The sequence below is a fragment of the Pleurodeles waltl genome, chromosome 6, assembly GCF_031143425.1.
Source record: "Pleurodeles waltl isolate 20211129_DDA chromosome 6, aPleWal1.hap1.20221129, whole genome shotgun sequence".
Taxonomy (NCBI): Eukaryota; Metazoa; Chordata; class Amphibia; order Caudata; family Salamandridae; genus Pleurodeles; species Pleurodeles waltl.
Window position 1 is genome coordinate 332,455,026 of NC_090445.1, and position 18,075 is coordinate 332,473,100.

The following is an 18,075-nucleotide window of genomic DNA, read 5'->3' on the forward strand; positions in this document are numbered from 1 at the left end:
TGAGTCTTTTGCTTCCCCAGTCATATCCAGGGTCGGGTTGTATGTGATCCTTTAACATCTAACATTTTTAGCCGCACATGCCCTCCTGGACCTATCTGTCTGTTTCTTGGGATATTTTACGAACTTACCAAGGAAAATGCCCATCTAGTCATCTCAGGTGCAGTGGTCACATTCCCCTCCACAGCAATGCATGGACACCGTTCCTGAGCATCTCCTGGCCTCTTTGCCAAGATGATTACACAGCCTTCTGGCTACATATTGTGCCACCTTGTCCACTGGTGACCATTCTGATGAGCGATTGTGGAAGACATCCCCTGGGTATGACATACCTGGGGAGCCTTCATCTGCTGGACATAGTCATCTGTTTTCTGATAGCACTAATGCAAAACCGGTCCCCCACCCCTCCAGCCTCCCGAAAAATGCCCGATGCCGCTACAGCCAGTCCGGCCTTGGCTCTAATACCTGGCAGAGAAATGCCACACAGAAAGAAAGAAAGGTGCACATATCTGCTCCTGGAGCAGCGAAGAAAAGCGGGAGGATAGTCGTCTGGATGTTTCACAGCTGGCTCTGTGACTGGTCATTTCTAAACTACATTTACATTTCTAAACTACATTTTCTCTCTGTGTGTTAAGGGATGTGTAGTATGCGTTGGCATCTAGTGCGAACTGCGGTATGAGAATGAAGTGAAGATAGTGGTTATAATCCTAACCTGACATAGAATTAGAGCAGAATTTAGAATATCAGTCCATACATTATTAATTCTTGACATTATTGACCAGCAGATACTGTCCTGAATGAGAAAAAAATAAACCATGAATCGAATGCCTTTATTGCATGTCTTACTAATAGGATGCTCTTTTTGCGATCAGGCTTTGGAGTGGCAAGGCGGAATAGACTACATGATTTCCAATGTCGCAGTCAGTCCATTCTTTGGAAATATCTTGGATTCAACAGCTGAAGTGTGGGATAAGGTAAGGCTGTGTCCTCTATGGAACATAATAAATGGCATGTGATGGGGAGCAGACCGTGACCATCCATTCAACACCAGTCAGCAGTAGATAGTGAATGATCCCTACTTGGCTTTCCATCCCACAGGAACTAGGGGCCAGATGCAGGTAGCCTTTTGCGCCTCGCAAACGGCGAAAAACGCCATTTGCGAGGCGCAAAAGGCCTCACGCGATGCAGAAACACATTTTGCGAGTCGGTACCGACTCGCAAAATGTGTTTCAGACTCGCAAATAGGAAGGGATGTTCCCTTCCTATTTGCGAGGCGCACCGCGATGTAGAGTTGATTTGTGACCGCAAAAGCGGTCGCAAATCAACTCGCAGTTACCATCCACTTGAAGTGGATGGTAACTCATTCGCAAACGGGAAGGGGTCCCCATGGGACACCTTCCCCTTTGTGAATGCTCACAAAATTATTTTTTCAGAGCAGGCAGTGGTCCTATGGACCACTGCCTTCTCTGAAAAAAAAACGAAACAAAAAGGTTTCGGTATTTTTTCTATTTGCATCTCGTTTTCCTTTAAGGAAAGCGGGCTGCAGGTAGAAAAAAAAACTGCTTTATTTAAAAGCAGTCACGGACATGGTGGTCTGCTGTCTCCAGCAGGCCACCATCTCCGTGAGTGCCTAGACTCGCTATGGGGTCGCAAACTGCGACCCACCTCATAAACATTTATGAGGTGGGTCTTTGCGACCCCATAGCGAGTCGCAGAAGGTGTCTGAGACACCTTTCTGCATCGCGAATTGCGAGTTGCAATTTGCCACTTACCTACATCTGGCCCTGTGTTACCTCTGCAGCACTCCATGCCCTGGGCACCAGATGTCTCTGTGAAAGCAGTACTTGACTGCTCCTTTCGGGAAGGCAGGTGCTCTGCCCTGAAATGATCTTCTGCTTGCACTACATCATCGACCAGCTCATCTCAAGTTTAGAAAGAAGGAAAATCCCTTGCTCTTTACTCCGCAATTTCATAAATCCGCCCCTGTGAAGTTTACAATATAAATAAGGTAAATTGCGAGCAAGGGGATCATTTGTGAAGTTATTTAGGCAAAAAATAAAAAGAGTTGATCTGAAGACCCAAAAGGTCAAATGATTAATCATATATATCCATCGAGAAAAGAACAAGCAGGCGTACACAATCAGAAGTTCAAAAGAATTACTTATGTTGTTTACGGTAGAAAAAAAGTCAAAATTGGGAGGTTCATTAGGCATACTCAAACCAACATACATTAATCATGTAAAATAAACTAAAGACCTCGTTAGAGCACCATAGATTATTGCATTTATACATACATATATTCATCTATGATGCTGTAAGAAGGACTCATAAACAATCTAATTCTTTTGAACTTTTGTCTGTGTACGCCTGTCTGTCCTTTTGTCAGTGGTGAAATATGAATAATAGTTTGACCTTTTGTGTCTTCAGATTAACTGTTTTGACACCGCTTCATTGTATTTTTTGCCTAAATAACTTCACACGTGATTCTTTTGCTAACAATTTACCTAATCTGTTATTGATGCCGTAGCTCCCGAAGGGTTATTGCGTTGCCCATCCTAGCGGTAGCCACCCCTGTGAAGTTTAGGCCTTCTGTTCCTTCGAAATCACCAAGAGACTCAGAACTTTGATGATTCAGCAACTCTCCCAACCCAGAGCAGCACCAGGTGTAACTTGAAGAACTATACTCTACACTGACTACATCTCGATGGTTTTACTTCACCAAGATTTCCCTCTATGACCATTAAATGACATTGAATGAGCATAGCTCAAATGCCAAAAATGTTTATACTTCCAGGTCCTCTGTTTTCCTTTAATAATCCTTCCATTTTTTTTTTATTATTGCAGATCTTTGAAGTGAACGTGAAGTCGATGTTCTTGATGGCGAAGCTGTCGGTTCCTCACATGCAGAAGCGAGGGTGAGGCGAGCCCTCATTGTTTATGTTTGTTTGTTTGCACAACTTAATTGACGCTAGATGCGTGAGACAAAGTAGAGCAGTTACATATGGAAGGTACAAAAGATAGAGATAATTTAATAATACATAATAGACGCAGGAGTAATTTACAATGTGTTTACAGATGTAGAGAGAACCGCATATTGAAAAGAAAGTAGAGTAAATTAGAACACATCAGTAAAACATACATTATTGCAATTATAGTGGGAGCCCCATTAGTTTTCGAGTGTGTTTTAAGTTTGTGCCTGAAGTTCAAGAGGGAGTTAGAAATGCAGATGCCTAAAGGAAGAATTGTGCAGGTATGGGGTGCTGGGGCTGCAACTCTTATGCCACAGATGCTCGTTTTTAGGTCGAGCGTAAGCGTACAGCCTCTTATATACTTTTATTATACTTCTGTGGCATTAAAGCAATTTCATTTGTTTGTTTCAGTGCCAGGGACTAACCAAGGTATACTTACGCTTTGTCGTGTTTATCTATTCTTTGGGGGACTTTTTTTTCGGCGAAGCATCCCTTTTCATAACCATGTTGTTCCCTGTTAGAAATGGGGTCTTTGGTTGGCAGTCAGGTTACCCCCTGTCCAAGCAAGGACCCTCACTCTAGTCAGGGTAAAAGAGAATCACTCTCAGCTAACCCCTGCTTCCCCCCTTGGTAGCTTGGCACGAGCAGTAGGCTTAACTTCAGAGTGCTAGGTGTAAAGTATTTGTACCAACACACACAGTAACTTAATGAAAACACTACAAAATGATACAACACAGGTTTAGAAAAATAGGAAATATTTATCTGAACAAAACAAGACCAAAACAACAAAAATCCACAATACACAAGTCAAGTTATCAATTAAAAAGCAAATGAGTCTTCATGTAGTTTTAAACACACACAAACACTGTTAGCGTGAAAATGTACCTTGGGTGCATCAAAAATAACCCAGCACGGGCGAGTGTGTGTCGAAAAGGACTTGCGATGCATAGATTTCACTCACGAGCGAGACCTTGCGTCGTTTCTCCTTTCGTCGGATCGTGCGCATTGTTTCTTCTCTCCGCCGGAGAGCGATGCGTCAATCTGGTCAGCACTCTCGGGTCTGGGCAGGCCTTGTGTTGTTTTTACACACCCAGCGCTACTTGCATCGGAAATCCAGCCGCACGAGGATCTGAAAACCACGGAGCGCGGGTTGCGATCTCACCAGCCTCCGTCAGCGATGCTGCGCGTCGTTTCCTCAGCTCCGTGTGTCAATCTTCCAGTCGCGTTGCAGGCGAGTGTCGTTTTTCAGCCGCAGAGCCGGCGGCGCGGCGATTTTCCAGCCGCAGATCGGAGTTGCATCGATCATTTCCCCGAACGGCGTTCTGTGCATGGATTTCTTCCTCTTAGGCTGCCAGCTTCTCCTTTCAGGGTCCCAGGAACTGGATGGGCACCACGTGGCAGAGTAGAAGTCTCTCCAAAGACTCCAGGTGCTGGCAGAGAGAAGTCTTTGCTGTCCCTGAGACTTCAAACAACAGGAGGCAAGCTCTAAATCAAGCCCTTGGAGATCTTCACAAGATGGAAGGCACACAAAGTGCAGTCTTTGTCCTTTTACTCTGGCAGAAGCAGCAACTGCAGGATAGCTCCACAAAGCACAGTCACAGGCAGGGCAGCTCTTCTCCTTCAGCTCTTCTCCAGGCAGAGGTTCCTCTTGGTTTCCAAAAGCGTTCTCAAAGTCTGGGGTTTTGGGTCTTCTTCTTATACCCAGTTCTGCGTTTGAAGTTGGCAAACTCCTAAGCAAAGTCTCAAGTGTTTGCAAGATCCTTCGTTGTCCAGGCCAGGCCCCAGAAACTCACCCGGGGGTCGGAGATGGCATTGTGTGAGGGCAGGCACAGTCCTTTCAGGTGTGAGTGACCACACCTCTCTTCCCCTCCAGCACAGATGGATAATCAAGATATGCAGTCTATACCCCAGCCCCCTTTGTGTCACTGTCTAGAGGAGAGGTGTGAACAGCCCAACTGTCAAACTGACCCAGACGGGGAATCCACAAACAGGCAGAGTCACAGAATGGATTAAGCAAGAAAATGTCTACTTTCTAAAAGTGGCATTTTCAAACTAACAATCTAAAAACCAACTTCAGTAACAGATGTATTTTTAAATTGTGAGCTCAGAGACCCTAAACTCCACATTTTTATCTGCTGTCAAAGAGAATCTGCGCTTTACGGATATATAAAGGCAGCCCCCATGTTAACCTATGAGAGAGATAGGCCTTACACAGTGAAAAACAAATTTGGCAATATATCACTGTTAGGACACATAAAACACACTAGTATATGTCCTACCTTAAAACTGCACTGCACCCTGCCCATGGGGCTACCTAGGGCCTACCTTAGGGGTGCCTTACATGTAGCAAAAGGGAAGGTTTAGGCCTGGCAAGCGGGTACACTTGCCAAGTCCAATTGGCAGTTTAAAACTGCACACACAGACACTGCAGTGGCAGGTCTGAGCCATCTTTACAGGGCTACTAATGTGGGTGGCACAACCAGTGCCGCAGGCCCACTAGTAGCATTTGATTTACAGGCCCTGGGCACCTCTAGTGCACTTTACTATGGACTTACCGGTAAATCAAATATGCCAATCATGGATAAACGAATCAACAGTACACTTTACATAGAGAGCATATGCACCTTAGCACTGGTTAGCAGTGGTAAAGTGCCCAGAGTCCTAAAGCCAACAAAAACAGGTCAGAATAAATAGGAGGAAGGAGGCAAAAAGACTAGGGATGACCCTGCAAAAAGGGCAATTTCCAACATTCCCGCTTACATTTCACATGTTTTACTTAATCTAGCATTCTCTCTGAGTGTTGCTTTTTCCAGTATGTTGCTACTTATTTTTGTTTTCAGCCAGCATACTACTCTTGTCTCCCCTGCCTGATAACCTGAATGCACAGTGTAAAACTTTTCACAAAACGGGCATTGTGCTTCATTTTTCAGCACAGCACCTGAAAGTCATTGTGGAATTCAAGATTGAAGGGTGCAGTACCTTATGTGGCCAAAAGAGCTCCCAAGGGGCATCTAGGGACAGCCTGTGGTACTGCACAGTTTCCCCACATTGTGCACATTAGAACGGTAAATGTTGCAGGTTTTTTTCAGCCACCATATTATAAGTTAAAAGCGTTAATGTAACCATGTTCTTCTTGATTACATTTCAAAAGCTTTACTTAATCTTATTATTATTTTTTTTTTTTGGTCCCTACTATCCAAAGCGTTCCCACTGTCATTAACATGCTCCGTCAACAGATGTCTCAAATGTGGTGTAGCCCCAAAGCCACTCCCTTTGTAACTGGGCAACAAGGTTTGAATATTCACATTGGTTCACCATCCTGTGGTTCTGCCTGAGCAATTCACTTAATCTCCCCATGCCCCCATAAAATGAATCTGCACTTGTGTAATATAATTGGTGCTCCTGTTAAGCGCTTTGATGCCTGCAGGTCGAGTTTGCGCCATATAAAAGTGCAAAATAACCGCTGTGAATTTATAGAAGATTTTAAGTCATAAATCGCCCAGCACCAATAATTTACATAGATGCTGAGCTTGAAGTTGCTTTAAAATGCATACCTTGGTATGCTTTGTGGCATGGAAAGCTGATTTCAGTCGGGTATGGTGTGGGGTCTGTCGGTTTTCATCAGGAATTTTTACACACAGGCAAAAACACACCCACACACTTTCATCTCTCTCTGTTTGGAAAGACTTAAAAAATGTTGGTAATTTCACAAAGTAACGTGTTCAAGGTTATCAGGGCAAGGCTTTCTGCAGTGAATGGAAGTGCTTCAGTTATATGCAGGGTCACTGTAATTATGTGGCAAAGGGGACCAAATTATGCGGCAGGGTTGACCAACTTATGTCACAAGAAAAGGCCAGTTATGCATTTACTATGCCAATAGCTCTAACTCAAGCAAAATCAACCCTGTTTTTATATGTAAAAGGTGTAGTGCGAACTAGTGGGTGTCTTTTTATTATCTTGGCTTGGATATTTGTGAGGGTAAATCATTCAAAGTAGGTAAGACAGAATATAATGAAATTGTTTCTTTCCTGTACTGGGAGCCAGTTGGGGACAGTTTTCGCATCGAAATATGAGGCCACCAGTCACATTCTGGGGGTGTCTGTAGTCTGTTAAACAGAATTACTGGAAGAACATCTACAGGGCACTACTGTAATCAGGTTAGGATTCAATCAGTGCATCTATTAGTGAAAGGGAATTATTCGGGTTTCATGCATTAAAGTGTTTTGAGCAGCTTTAGTGTTAAAAAGGTGACTTTCAACGACTGCTCTAATCTGAAATGAGGTTGAATCCACCTCTCAGATGGAGCTCAAATTTCTTTCTTCAGAATTTTTGGGGATATTTTGGCAAATGAAACAGAGGCATGGGAGGCAAACCATGTCCGTTTTGTGCCTGGATGCATGACAAATATTGAGTGACTAAGATGTTTTTTTGAACTTTTCAGATTAGAGCTACTTTAGCCGGTCCAGGTTTCTATAGTTTGAAGGTCAAATATGGTCACAAATCGGATGGACACTCTTTTATATATTTAGGTGCTGCTACCACAAGCTTTGAACAGAAGATGATGGCTGCTGTGGATGCCCGTGAGGGGCTTGATGTAGATACAGTAAGGGAGATGAGGTAGGCCTGTGTGATCCTCGAGTTGATTGGGAGTGTAGGGATTTCAAAATCTTGATTTTTGGTTGATTAGACAGAAAATATTTGAACCAGCTCAGAGCAATGACTGAGACAGTTCCACAAGTTGTAGCCTGTGTGGAAGAATGGTATGAGCTAGTGTTAAATATGGCTGGAGCATGAGCAGGGCCTATTTATTATGTTAACTTTTTTCTGTTATGCTGTCCCAAGCTGTGAGTTCATTGTCTAGTTCACAAGCCAGATAGGTGGAAATCCAAGAGTGAAGTTTTCTCTAAATGGGCTTGAATTTGAGCAGCGACCACCCTTTCCAATATCTGGGAGATCTAGTAATTGGAAAGTAATGGATGGGGTTAGCAGTGTCGATGGAAGCTTGCATGAAGAGTAGTGGTACCAGGTTGTGTTGTTCAGGGAAGTGGTACTTCTTCATTTCATAAAGAGCCGCCACCGAAATCAGCTATCGGTGAAATAGTTTCAACTGGCATGCCGGCACTTACAGAATGATGAAGGTCCCCTGTGCCCTTGCTGAGTCTTAGTAATTTTGTTAGAATTAGAACACTGGAATGTTGACAGCTCCATTAAAGACAATGAAGTAGCCCAGAGCGCCAACATTCCATTTTTGTCTTCATGCTTCCCCCTTTTAAATGTAGGACATTCTACCCTTAGAGGATGGAATGTTCTAATAGCCTTATAGCCCATATGTCTCAGGCTATACCGGTTGTTAAAGGCCCTCTCCCTTGTTTTAGGCCCTCGCCTGTGACTCTGACCTATAACTCACGTTCAGGGCCTTTAGAAACTGGTAAAACCCTTGGGGGCAGGCTATCAGGCTATATTAGGATATCCTGGGAGTCAGAGGGATTTAATGTGAAGCACTTGTCAAGTTGCTGGAATAGAGTTATGAAAGTTACTGTAGAAGGGCATGTTAGAAGTGGATGAAGAAAACATGTGAGGGATATGTTGGTTGTGATTTTTGACTGATTGGCTATAAAAAGGTAACCCAGTTATTTGTGTCAGTCCTGGGTGTGTTGTATGGCAGTTACAGTCCATTGAGGGGAGATGAATTTTTGAACTAGTTTAAATAGTACTTTTGGGCGTGTGGCTTGAGTCACCCTGTCACTGAAGGCACATTTCTTGGATACATAAATGGCCTTGTGGTATGTAGTGCAAATGTCTCTGAAGCAAGCAGTGGTGGTGGGACTGAGGCATTTGTGCCGTGTTGTTGGTTTTGGGCTCCACCTTGTGACAATTTTGTATGGGAGCACATTTATCCACTGTATGGCTTCTTAAGAATTTTAGACAGCTATGTCAATGTTAGAGAATGGGAGCACTAAGGTAGATTTAAATAATGAGCTAGCTATTTTGTTTACTGACCATAAGAGAATAGGTTTATTGGTGTTTCCCTTCTGATATATGTAAAAGAGACAAATCGTGAAGTTGAAGGCTTTGTGATTTGACTATATGCGTGAGTTTAGTGGTCAGTTGACCTGCATGCCATGTTCAACGATGGTGGCTAAGCAATGATAGATGATGTAAGGAGCTGGTGAGCATGGCTTTCACTGTCAAGTATTTCTCATCTAACTAGATAATCAATTTCACCAGCATGGAGAAGGTGTTTTAATGTGAGGAAAAGTTCAGAAAGAAGGAGGAGAAGATGAAATGTTTAGTGAAATCCTCCGATGAGCTTTGTGGTCAATAGCAGGGGAGAGTTTTGTATTACTGTTGGTTGAGGTCTTGATACTGAGTCCAATGCCTTTGAAGGAATTGATGGTGAAGAGGTGAATTTGTGAGGTACGGATATAATTTTTGTAGATTATGGCTTTGCTTCACCCATTAGCCGCTGATCTGTTTTCATGACCTAGTGTGTAATTGATTAGGACTGAGATTAGGGGGTAGAGGTGTCATTAAACCTTTGTTCACTGATGATTATGGTGGATAGGTGACTGCATCTGATAAAGTAATTTATAATAGTGTCATACATGAATGGGGGTTCCTCTGGGGGGCCTTGCGGTGCATGAGCTTTGGGTGCAATTTCATCAAATGGGTAAAACTTCTCTGTGCTGCCCAGTCTTCTCAAGTGAAAATAGGGAATGTCATCTCAAACTCCTGGCTGTTCCAGTGTGGAACGAGGCAGGGGTGCCCACTGTCAGCATTGCCCTATGCCCTGGCTATAGCCCCCCTGCGGTCATGTTCAGTGTACTGGGGAAAATCTTGTTGTTTATGCGCAACTATACCTTAGGCCTGCCATCACTCCTTCACAAAATTGGGTCATATTCTGTCCTTCTCAGAGCTGACGCAAACACTTCAGGTGCTCAGCAATGGCCGACATTTCATCACACTCGCATACAGGGCCATAAAAAACATCAGATTAAAATCTATTGCATCTCTGAAAGACAAATGGGTGCATGATCTGGGCGAGACCCTCAGAGATTCTGAATGTGATTGAGCTGTACAACAGGTACAATACATCTCAGTCAAAACCTGCCTCAAGCTTATCCAGTTCAATTACATCCACAGAATATAACTAACACCTGCATACCTACAGGTCATGTAATCTGAGATCCCACTGATATGTCCTGGATGCAACCAAACTAACGCTACGTTCTAACATTGGTTTGGTCATGTTTGGCCATTAATGGAGGGGGGGAGATCACCAAGTGCCTGACGTGGTGGACGAAAATGGAGGGTTTCGCTTCACCACAGATTTCTTTACTAGGGTTTATGCCTCAAACTGAAGCCCACAAGTCACCACTCAGTTCCTAAACTTACCACTGGCCCTCGCTAAGTGTCAGATAGCGATGAACTGGTGATCATCAACGACATTGGCGATGTGGATATGATGACCTGATTTGTAAAGGTACGCCAAAGCTGAATTAGACATACTATTCAAAACTAGCTAGTGTCCTGTACAGACTCAAAAAACTGCTTAACTGTGAACCATTCATGACCATGGCCTCCTAATCAGATGATAAGCGGCCCTAAGGGAAGCAGCGTTCAGTCTGCACACCATGTCTGATTGTCCAGAACACAATCGCTGGCTCAACTACATCTCTTTTCTCGCTGGTTTGATTTTAATGTATTTCAAGTCTTTCTGCTTCTCCCTACACCATCGCTTCCCCAAATGTACTGAATAAAGCTGATGGGTTCAGAGGTTTTCTGGGCGAGTCGGATGTTCTGATAACTCTTCCTGCAATAATAAGTCGCTTTATATTCTGTGTCAACTCTGTGAATGGAAGGAGACTCCACAACTGAAAGTGGAATGTTGTCTCCTCTATTAGGCTTCACAGCTGATTTGGTATTTTATTAAGCAGCAGTGTGCTGCCTTGCCTTCCTTGAGGATTAATGGTTTGCAGCATGGGCAAATACCATAGGGCTGAGATTTGAGGAGACTTAGGGGCTCATTACAACTTTGGCGGGCGGCCAAAGTCCCGCGTCAGGATGACCGCCTATGCTGCTGTGCCTCCGCGGGCCCTATTATGAGCTTACCACTGGGTGGAAACAGCATTTCCGCCTGCTGGCCCAGCGGGAAACTCACCACAAGATTGACGCCGGCTTGTAATCGAGTCGGTGGCAATGTTGTGGTGCATTGGGTGAAATAGCTCCTGTCGCGCTTTTCACTGCCCGTAAGTAAAAAGGGCGGCGGAGCTGTCCATGGGGGCCCCTGCAATGCCCATGCCAAGTGCATGGGCAGTGCACGGGCCTCCATGGGGCCCCCGAAACCCTCTTTCCGCTTGTAATGGCAGGACAAATTCTGACTGCTCAGGTTCCCATATGGTTAAGCGTCTGCATCAAAAATCCCATATTGACTACATATTTTTATCAATACAGCTTTGATCTACCCTCATAGATATGGTGGTGGAACATCATGATAGTGACCACAATGCCTCTAAATCTGACTCTAAAGGTGGTTGCACCTCATCAGAATGGTCCCTTGAACCTACTGCGAGAATATTAAGCGTGCCATAAGATGGGAGTCAGTACATAGAGACCCAAATGTCCTTGCTTTTGTATACGAGCAGATCGCTGACACTCTAGAATTCTTAGAACATTGTGGGATGGAAGCTTTTGACAACATCTCAGTAATTAATTCCATGAAAAGCTGTTCAACTCACTTCAATAGCTTTTAACTAACAAAGGGAGTAAGGCTTTACAAATGAGGCTATGGTTGTCCATGGTTTGATATGCACTGCAGGAAGGCTAGGTCTGCCCTCATGCAGTCACTAAAAGCAGGACATTTATCTAACATTCAGAGAGCTAGGAAATTTAGCAAAAGTGTCTTGTTAAAAGCCAAAATACTTGGGATGGAGGAATCTGGTAGACGTATGTAGGTAGGCCAGGAGACTCCAAGGCCCTTTGGGGCACTGTGGCCCATGGGAGTCGCCATGCCACCACCTGGGTGGCCTACCGTTTTCGACCAGAAACGTGGGTGAACCATTTTCAAAAGGCTAATGCACCCAATCATAATTTTTTTAATACTAGCAATGATATGCTTCAGTACTCCTGGGGAAGGGATTACACTCTGTTGGTCTTTCCTTTTAAGGATATACAGGAGGCTATAAAGTTTATTCCCTCTAACAAGGCACCAGGACCTGATTCTATTCCTGGGGATCTGTTTTTCTCAGAACTATATGTCTGGGCTCCTTTTATCTGTTATATATAACAGTTTTGGAGTGGGGGGGTGATGTGAGTTCTTGGCACATGGCTGTAGTTGTGCCTGTATTTGAAAAGGGCAGTAAATATGACCCAGGGAACCATAGGCCTATGAAACCCTTTGCTGCAGGCCCTTTCCCCCTCAGGTGCCAGGCCTTTTTTTGGTTATTTGGGGCAGTTTGCGCTTCGGACCTCATAACTTTTTGTCCACATAAGCTACTCATGCAAAATTTGCATCCTTTTTTTCCAACATACTAGGAATTCTAGAGGTACCCCGAGTTTGTGGGTTCCCCTGGAGGAGACCAAGAAATTAGCCAAAATACAGCAGCAATTTTGTTTTAAAAAAAAAAAAATGGAAAAAAGGCTGCAGAATGCTTGTGTTTTTTTTCCCTGAAAATGGCATCAAGAAAGTGCTTGCGGTGCTAAAATCACCATCTTCCCAGCTTTCAGGAACAAGCAGACTTGAATCAGAAAACCAAATTTTTTAACATGATTTTGGCATTTTACTAGGACATACCCCATTTTGACTATTTTTTGTGCTTTTAGCCTCCTTCCAATTAGTGACAGAAATGGGTGTGAAATCAATGTTGGATCCCGGAAAGCTCAGATGAATGCGGGGAAAGGGACAGTGGTAAATTTGAGCAACATTAGGAGAGCAGGAGTTCCTTTAGCAGAATACAATTGGATTTTATTGAGATGGCTGTGTGTGGAGGTTTGAGATACGTGCTGGTGATTGTGTGCATCTTTAGTCACTGGATTGAAGCTTAACCTACACGCAGAAATGACAGTCTAACAGTAGCGAAGTTGCTGCTTAGTTAATTGATTCCACGTTTTGGGTTTCAGATCTCTTTAGAATCAGATAGAGAAAGTCACTTCAACAATGAGGTGGTTAAGCTCTTGTGTGCAGCATTGAATATTGAACAGAAGTTGCATTGTAGTTACTGTGCTGAAGCATCAGGATTAGTGGAACAGATGAATGGTACTCTGAAGTCGAGAATGGCGAAAATGTGTGCAGCTACAAATTTGAAATGGCCTGATGCGTTGCCCTTAGTGCTAATGTCCATGAGAAACACACCCAACAAGAAAACAGGACTGTCTCCTCATGAAATTCTCATGGGCCGAGCTATGAGACTGCCCGCGGTGCCTGCAAAGGCTCTTGTGAATATCACGAATGATATGGTGTTGGACTACTGCAAGGGTCTGGCTGACGTGGTCCGCTCTTTTTCTCACCAGGTGGAAGCCACCACATTGCCATCGATAAGTGATCCAGGTCACAGCCTGAAAGCTGGTGACTGGGTTGTCATCAAGAAACACGTGAGGAAGTCGTGTTTGAAACGACGTTGGAAGGGGCCATGCCAAGTAATATTGACAACTACTACTCCTGTGAAGTGTGCAGGAATTCCAAACTGGATCCATGCCAGTCACACGGAAAAGGTGACATGTCCAACGGATGAGGAAATTGAAATGTCGAAAATAACCACTCCAGAAAGGGAAGTCTCAGGGCCGGAGAGTAATCAAAGGGGAACTGAGACAGAAGGAGAGCCCGTTGAGGACGGCTTGGTCACTCAAACAGCAAACGAGATCCGGAGGGGTGACGGTGAGCCTATCTCAACTGAGGCGCCAGGAGGACTGACTCAAAGAGAGTTTCTCCCAGAAGCAGATGGACATGGGTTTGAAGTTGAGCCCCTGACAGACCCAGACGGTGAAGGAGTTGAGGTGGAAGAAAGTCAGAGTGCCTGGACTCCTCCTGAGCCTATTGCAGGTCTGACACAAGAAAACACAACAGAACAAGAGGATGGCATTGAGCTGCCACATGGAAAGTCTGACAACAGAGGGACTTTAAAGGGAGACAAGTGGCCAGAGTCGCAAGTGACAAAAGGAAAAGTGTTCATTGATGAGACAATTGAAGAAGAGGTCGATACAACAAGGAAAGAAGACTTCAGCGAAGGGGAACTACAGGGTGACCGTAAGTTGAAAAGGAAGAGAATAGCAAACAGAAGGTACGCAGGTCCTAAATGGGCATACGCAACATCAGCTGAGTGGCAACAAGAATTCCTGGCATTCTGTTTTGATCAAGAAGTCCCAGGTCAATACTATGGTACCAGAGTTTGGCTACAAAGAAAAGAGACTGTGTTAAGTTAAAATTGAATTAAAGGAAACCTGAGAAAAGAGACTGATAAGTTACTGGATGTGACACTGTTAACCTGAATTGACTTTTTTTTTAAAGATTGTGACAAGCTGCTAACCGAATTGACAAGGATCCTGGGAGTAAATGAGAAAGCTGTAAATACCTGCTAAAGAAAGACTTTGCCTAGCTTTGCTGGAGAAAAATAAAAATAAAAAAGCTTTAACCATCCTCAGTTGGTTTGTTGTTTACACTTATAGCATTCTACTTTCTGATTCTTTACAGATCATGCCTAGCACAGGAGATGATAATGAGGGGAGTAAGCGTTGTAAATATTTGGGTGTTGCTTTGGGTGTTGTATGTGTGATATTCACTGTAGCTTTGTTTGTGGAAATGCGATTGATGGATGAGAATGAAACTAACAATGCTACAATTCCTGAAACTGCTACACTAACACCTTGGGAGAGGTTTGAGCAAGATGCAAAGTATTTGCATGAGGAAAGTAACACAAAGGGGGAACTTTCTACTAATGTTTTCTATCGCTTGCTGAGTGAGCATGAAGACACTATGGATGCAAAAGCTTGTTATGTGTGTACACAAATTCCTGTTTCAGTACAAGAGGGAGTTACCTACCATAGTTTGCCCCTAACCTATGGGATAAGCTGTAGTTTGCTACTAACACGTTTCTATAACCAAGAAGAAGTGCAATATTTTTATTTTATTTTTTTACTCCAACCACGACTTAGTATTCTCTTATGTGGCTATCATAGAAGATTTGAATAGCATAGCTATCTCTGGAGCAGTAGACACACTGACACTATTCTGTACTGGAGCTGGTGTCGCAACTGTATTTACCTGTGTTGTATTCGCTGTTCGCTGACTCTGTGTTGAATTTACAGGACCTGCACTAGTACTTGGTCTATTGCCATCCATTGCATATGGGGGTGGACAATCATGTTACAACTGATCGAGAAACTCATCATCATCTGAGTCACCTGCATCTGCCCAAGACCTTTTAGTGTCCTTTTCCTTGCTAGAACCCTTATCCGTTTTACAAGTGGCCTTTCTTCCCTGCGTGTCGGCTTCCTGAGTTCCTGAGTTATTGCCGGAAACATTGTGAATCCGTCTATTATCTTCCTTCTCCACATTCTGTGTTCACTATCCGATCTAGCCTCCGCTAGTGTCTTTTCTGCTTTCCTCATTCTCCTCTCAATTGTTTTTTGCCGTTGTCGTATGGCCATCAGTTCCCAAATTGCTACCGCCTCAAACTGTGCTGGCCTCGGAGGCGGCTTTTGCTCATTTAATGCCTTCCGCAAATTCTCTAAGATCCCTATATTGAACGACCCATTCACTGGGAACGCCAAACACCCATCTTTCTCTGTTAATTTGCACCATTGCTTTAGCCAAAGATGTGGCGCGACTCCCTTCTCCTCCATTACGGCATAAGCCGAAGTATCCTCTGGCGGTGTAGGCTCTCCAACACTCGCAGTAATGTACACATCTCCCATCAAAGCGCTCCTTAGAGCCTTGAAGAACTTCATTTTTGCATCTTTTATTTTGTTTATAATTGAATCAGGAAGTGACTTTAATTCCCAGAACACCCTTCGCCTACCTTCTCGCCCAATTGCCTCTCACGGACGGCTGCCAATCCGTGCGTGACCCTTCCCACTAATTGACCTATCCCAGCGTGGCTCCAATGATGTCACACTCACACACACTGTGGCTGACAAAGTCTTGCGGCTTGTCTCCCTCACTCTCGATTCACACAAAACTAAAGCAATATATTGCGAGCACTAACAAAACTCAAATTTGCTGGGAAGGGTAACACAATCGCTTCAGAACTTTACAGAGATTTCACTTGAAGCATCTCCCGCTACTCTCTGCTTCTCAGATCCCGGCACTCGCAAGCAAAATTTGACCCGCAAATTCTACTCTTGACTTATCAATGGTTCATTCTAGTACACTTTAGAACTCACCAAATCTCCATCGAAGTTTTCATTCACTCACTTTTGAATCAACTCGAATCGTCAACCACGTCCGATTGACCTATTAAACCGCGCAAATTACAACATAAACCAAGTGTCTCATACACTTATCAATATACTCCGGAGTCTTAGACCACGCAGAGTCCGTACATCACCAACAATCACGTGGACAATCTTTGAGCACAAAGCGCCACACTCACATGAAGTTCGCCGACTTCCTTACTCTCATACTGTGGAGTACACACACTCCTACTAAAACATTTCCTGGCCTACAAATCCTTACAAACCTCACAACTCACCTGCGGTATGCATAAGCTGTGCAAGCGCAAACCCTACGCCACTCACTCCATCACTAGAACGCCGAGAACATACTCACTCACTTTGGCAGGCTCCAGAGTCCCGGGAAAGTCATCTGGGACTTAGGGGAACATCATCCTTCCAATCTGCATTATCGCAAAAACAACTCTAAAACAATGGTCCCTCGTCTTAGGGCCCCAAAGGGCCGAAACCATCCTCTGCTACCAGAACTGATAACGTGTCCCGACCTAGGTACTTTACTTACACGGGGACTCGTTTTAGGCCAATGAATCTTTTGGCCCTTATTGGAGACACCTTAAAACGAGATCTCTATTCTTCATTGCAATCAATGAATCAATGACTTCAGCAATATTCACAATAACAAATCAATCAAATTAGTTAATGACATGGATAGAAGATCGAGACACACCATGACCATTCAGACATGAATAACCACACAACATTTAGTAAGATTGAAGATAATTATTCCCTATTTGTTACACTCTACTAGCAAATTCATTAGTCTCAATACCAACAAACACATTAACAAAGTAACAATATGGCAACTTGAATAAGACTTTATCAAAGCAAAAATCACGAACATTAGAACAAAGCACAACGTCAACATGAATAAACTTTAGCAGAGTATCATTAGCACGTTATTTAACAAAGCAAAGATCCAGTCATTTGTCTATTTGCATCCAATTAGTGAACTCCTTAACTGCCCTTTAATTAGCATCAGCATGTTGGGCTTCATGCGAAACAATTTAGCAACATAAATTTGGAAAACATCTAACTATGGCCTCTGTCAAAAGAGCAGTTGGTACCTAGAAAGGAAAGGCAAACAGATAATTACAATTTATCATCATATAGTTACCCACCGTAATGGGTCAGCATACAGAGTCAGTCTTCATCCTCAGGACAGCTTTTCATTCGCCATCAGCCAGGATAGAACAGCAAAGTCTTAACGAGGTCGGGCAGAAGGAATTCTTCCCTCCTAAGGAGGAGAAGCAAGTATCGGGCAAGGCAGGAAAGGTGAGGATGGTTTAAAGTATCAAACAGCAAAGTCTTAAAGCAGAATATCGTAAAATGCACGTAAAGGCTAAGTAATGGCTGGTTTCTTCTTGTGACACGTCGTTAAATTGAATTTGCGAGACAAGTCTCTAATTTCCAGTTGGTCAATGTTTGGTGCATCGTTATCTCTGTCATATAATTTGTTGATCACCTTACTATAATTTTCACTTAAGACAGTTCTCATGCAGTTTATTGGCTCCTGTGATTTACGTCTTCAACGGGTAGAATATCAGGTAAGAAAAGTTACACTCCCCGCTCCAGTCAGTAGTTCCATTGTCTTTACCAGTTTAGGCGACCTTGTACCTGTTGCCAATTACACTGTTGCATTCGGCAAGAACGTCTCCTTGAGCAA

General features: G+C 43.7%; 1 protein-coding gene across 1 annotated transcript in view; it reads left to right on the forward strand.

The window, feature by feature from the left end:
* Positions 1–18,075, forward strand: part of LOC138299703 (dehydrogenase/reductase SDR family member 4-like) — a 244,332-nt gene that overhangs the window by 106,054 nt on the left and 120,203 nt on the right. Inside the window, exons 4-5 of the mRNA XM_069238200.1 lie at positions 870–971; positions 2,842–2,912. Coding sequence (XP_069094301.1) covers positions 870–971; positions 2,842–2,912 — 173 coding nt within the window. The remainder of the gene's footprint in view (positions 1–869; positions 972–2,841; positions 2,913–18,075) is intronic.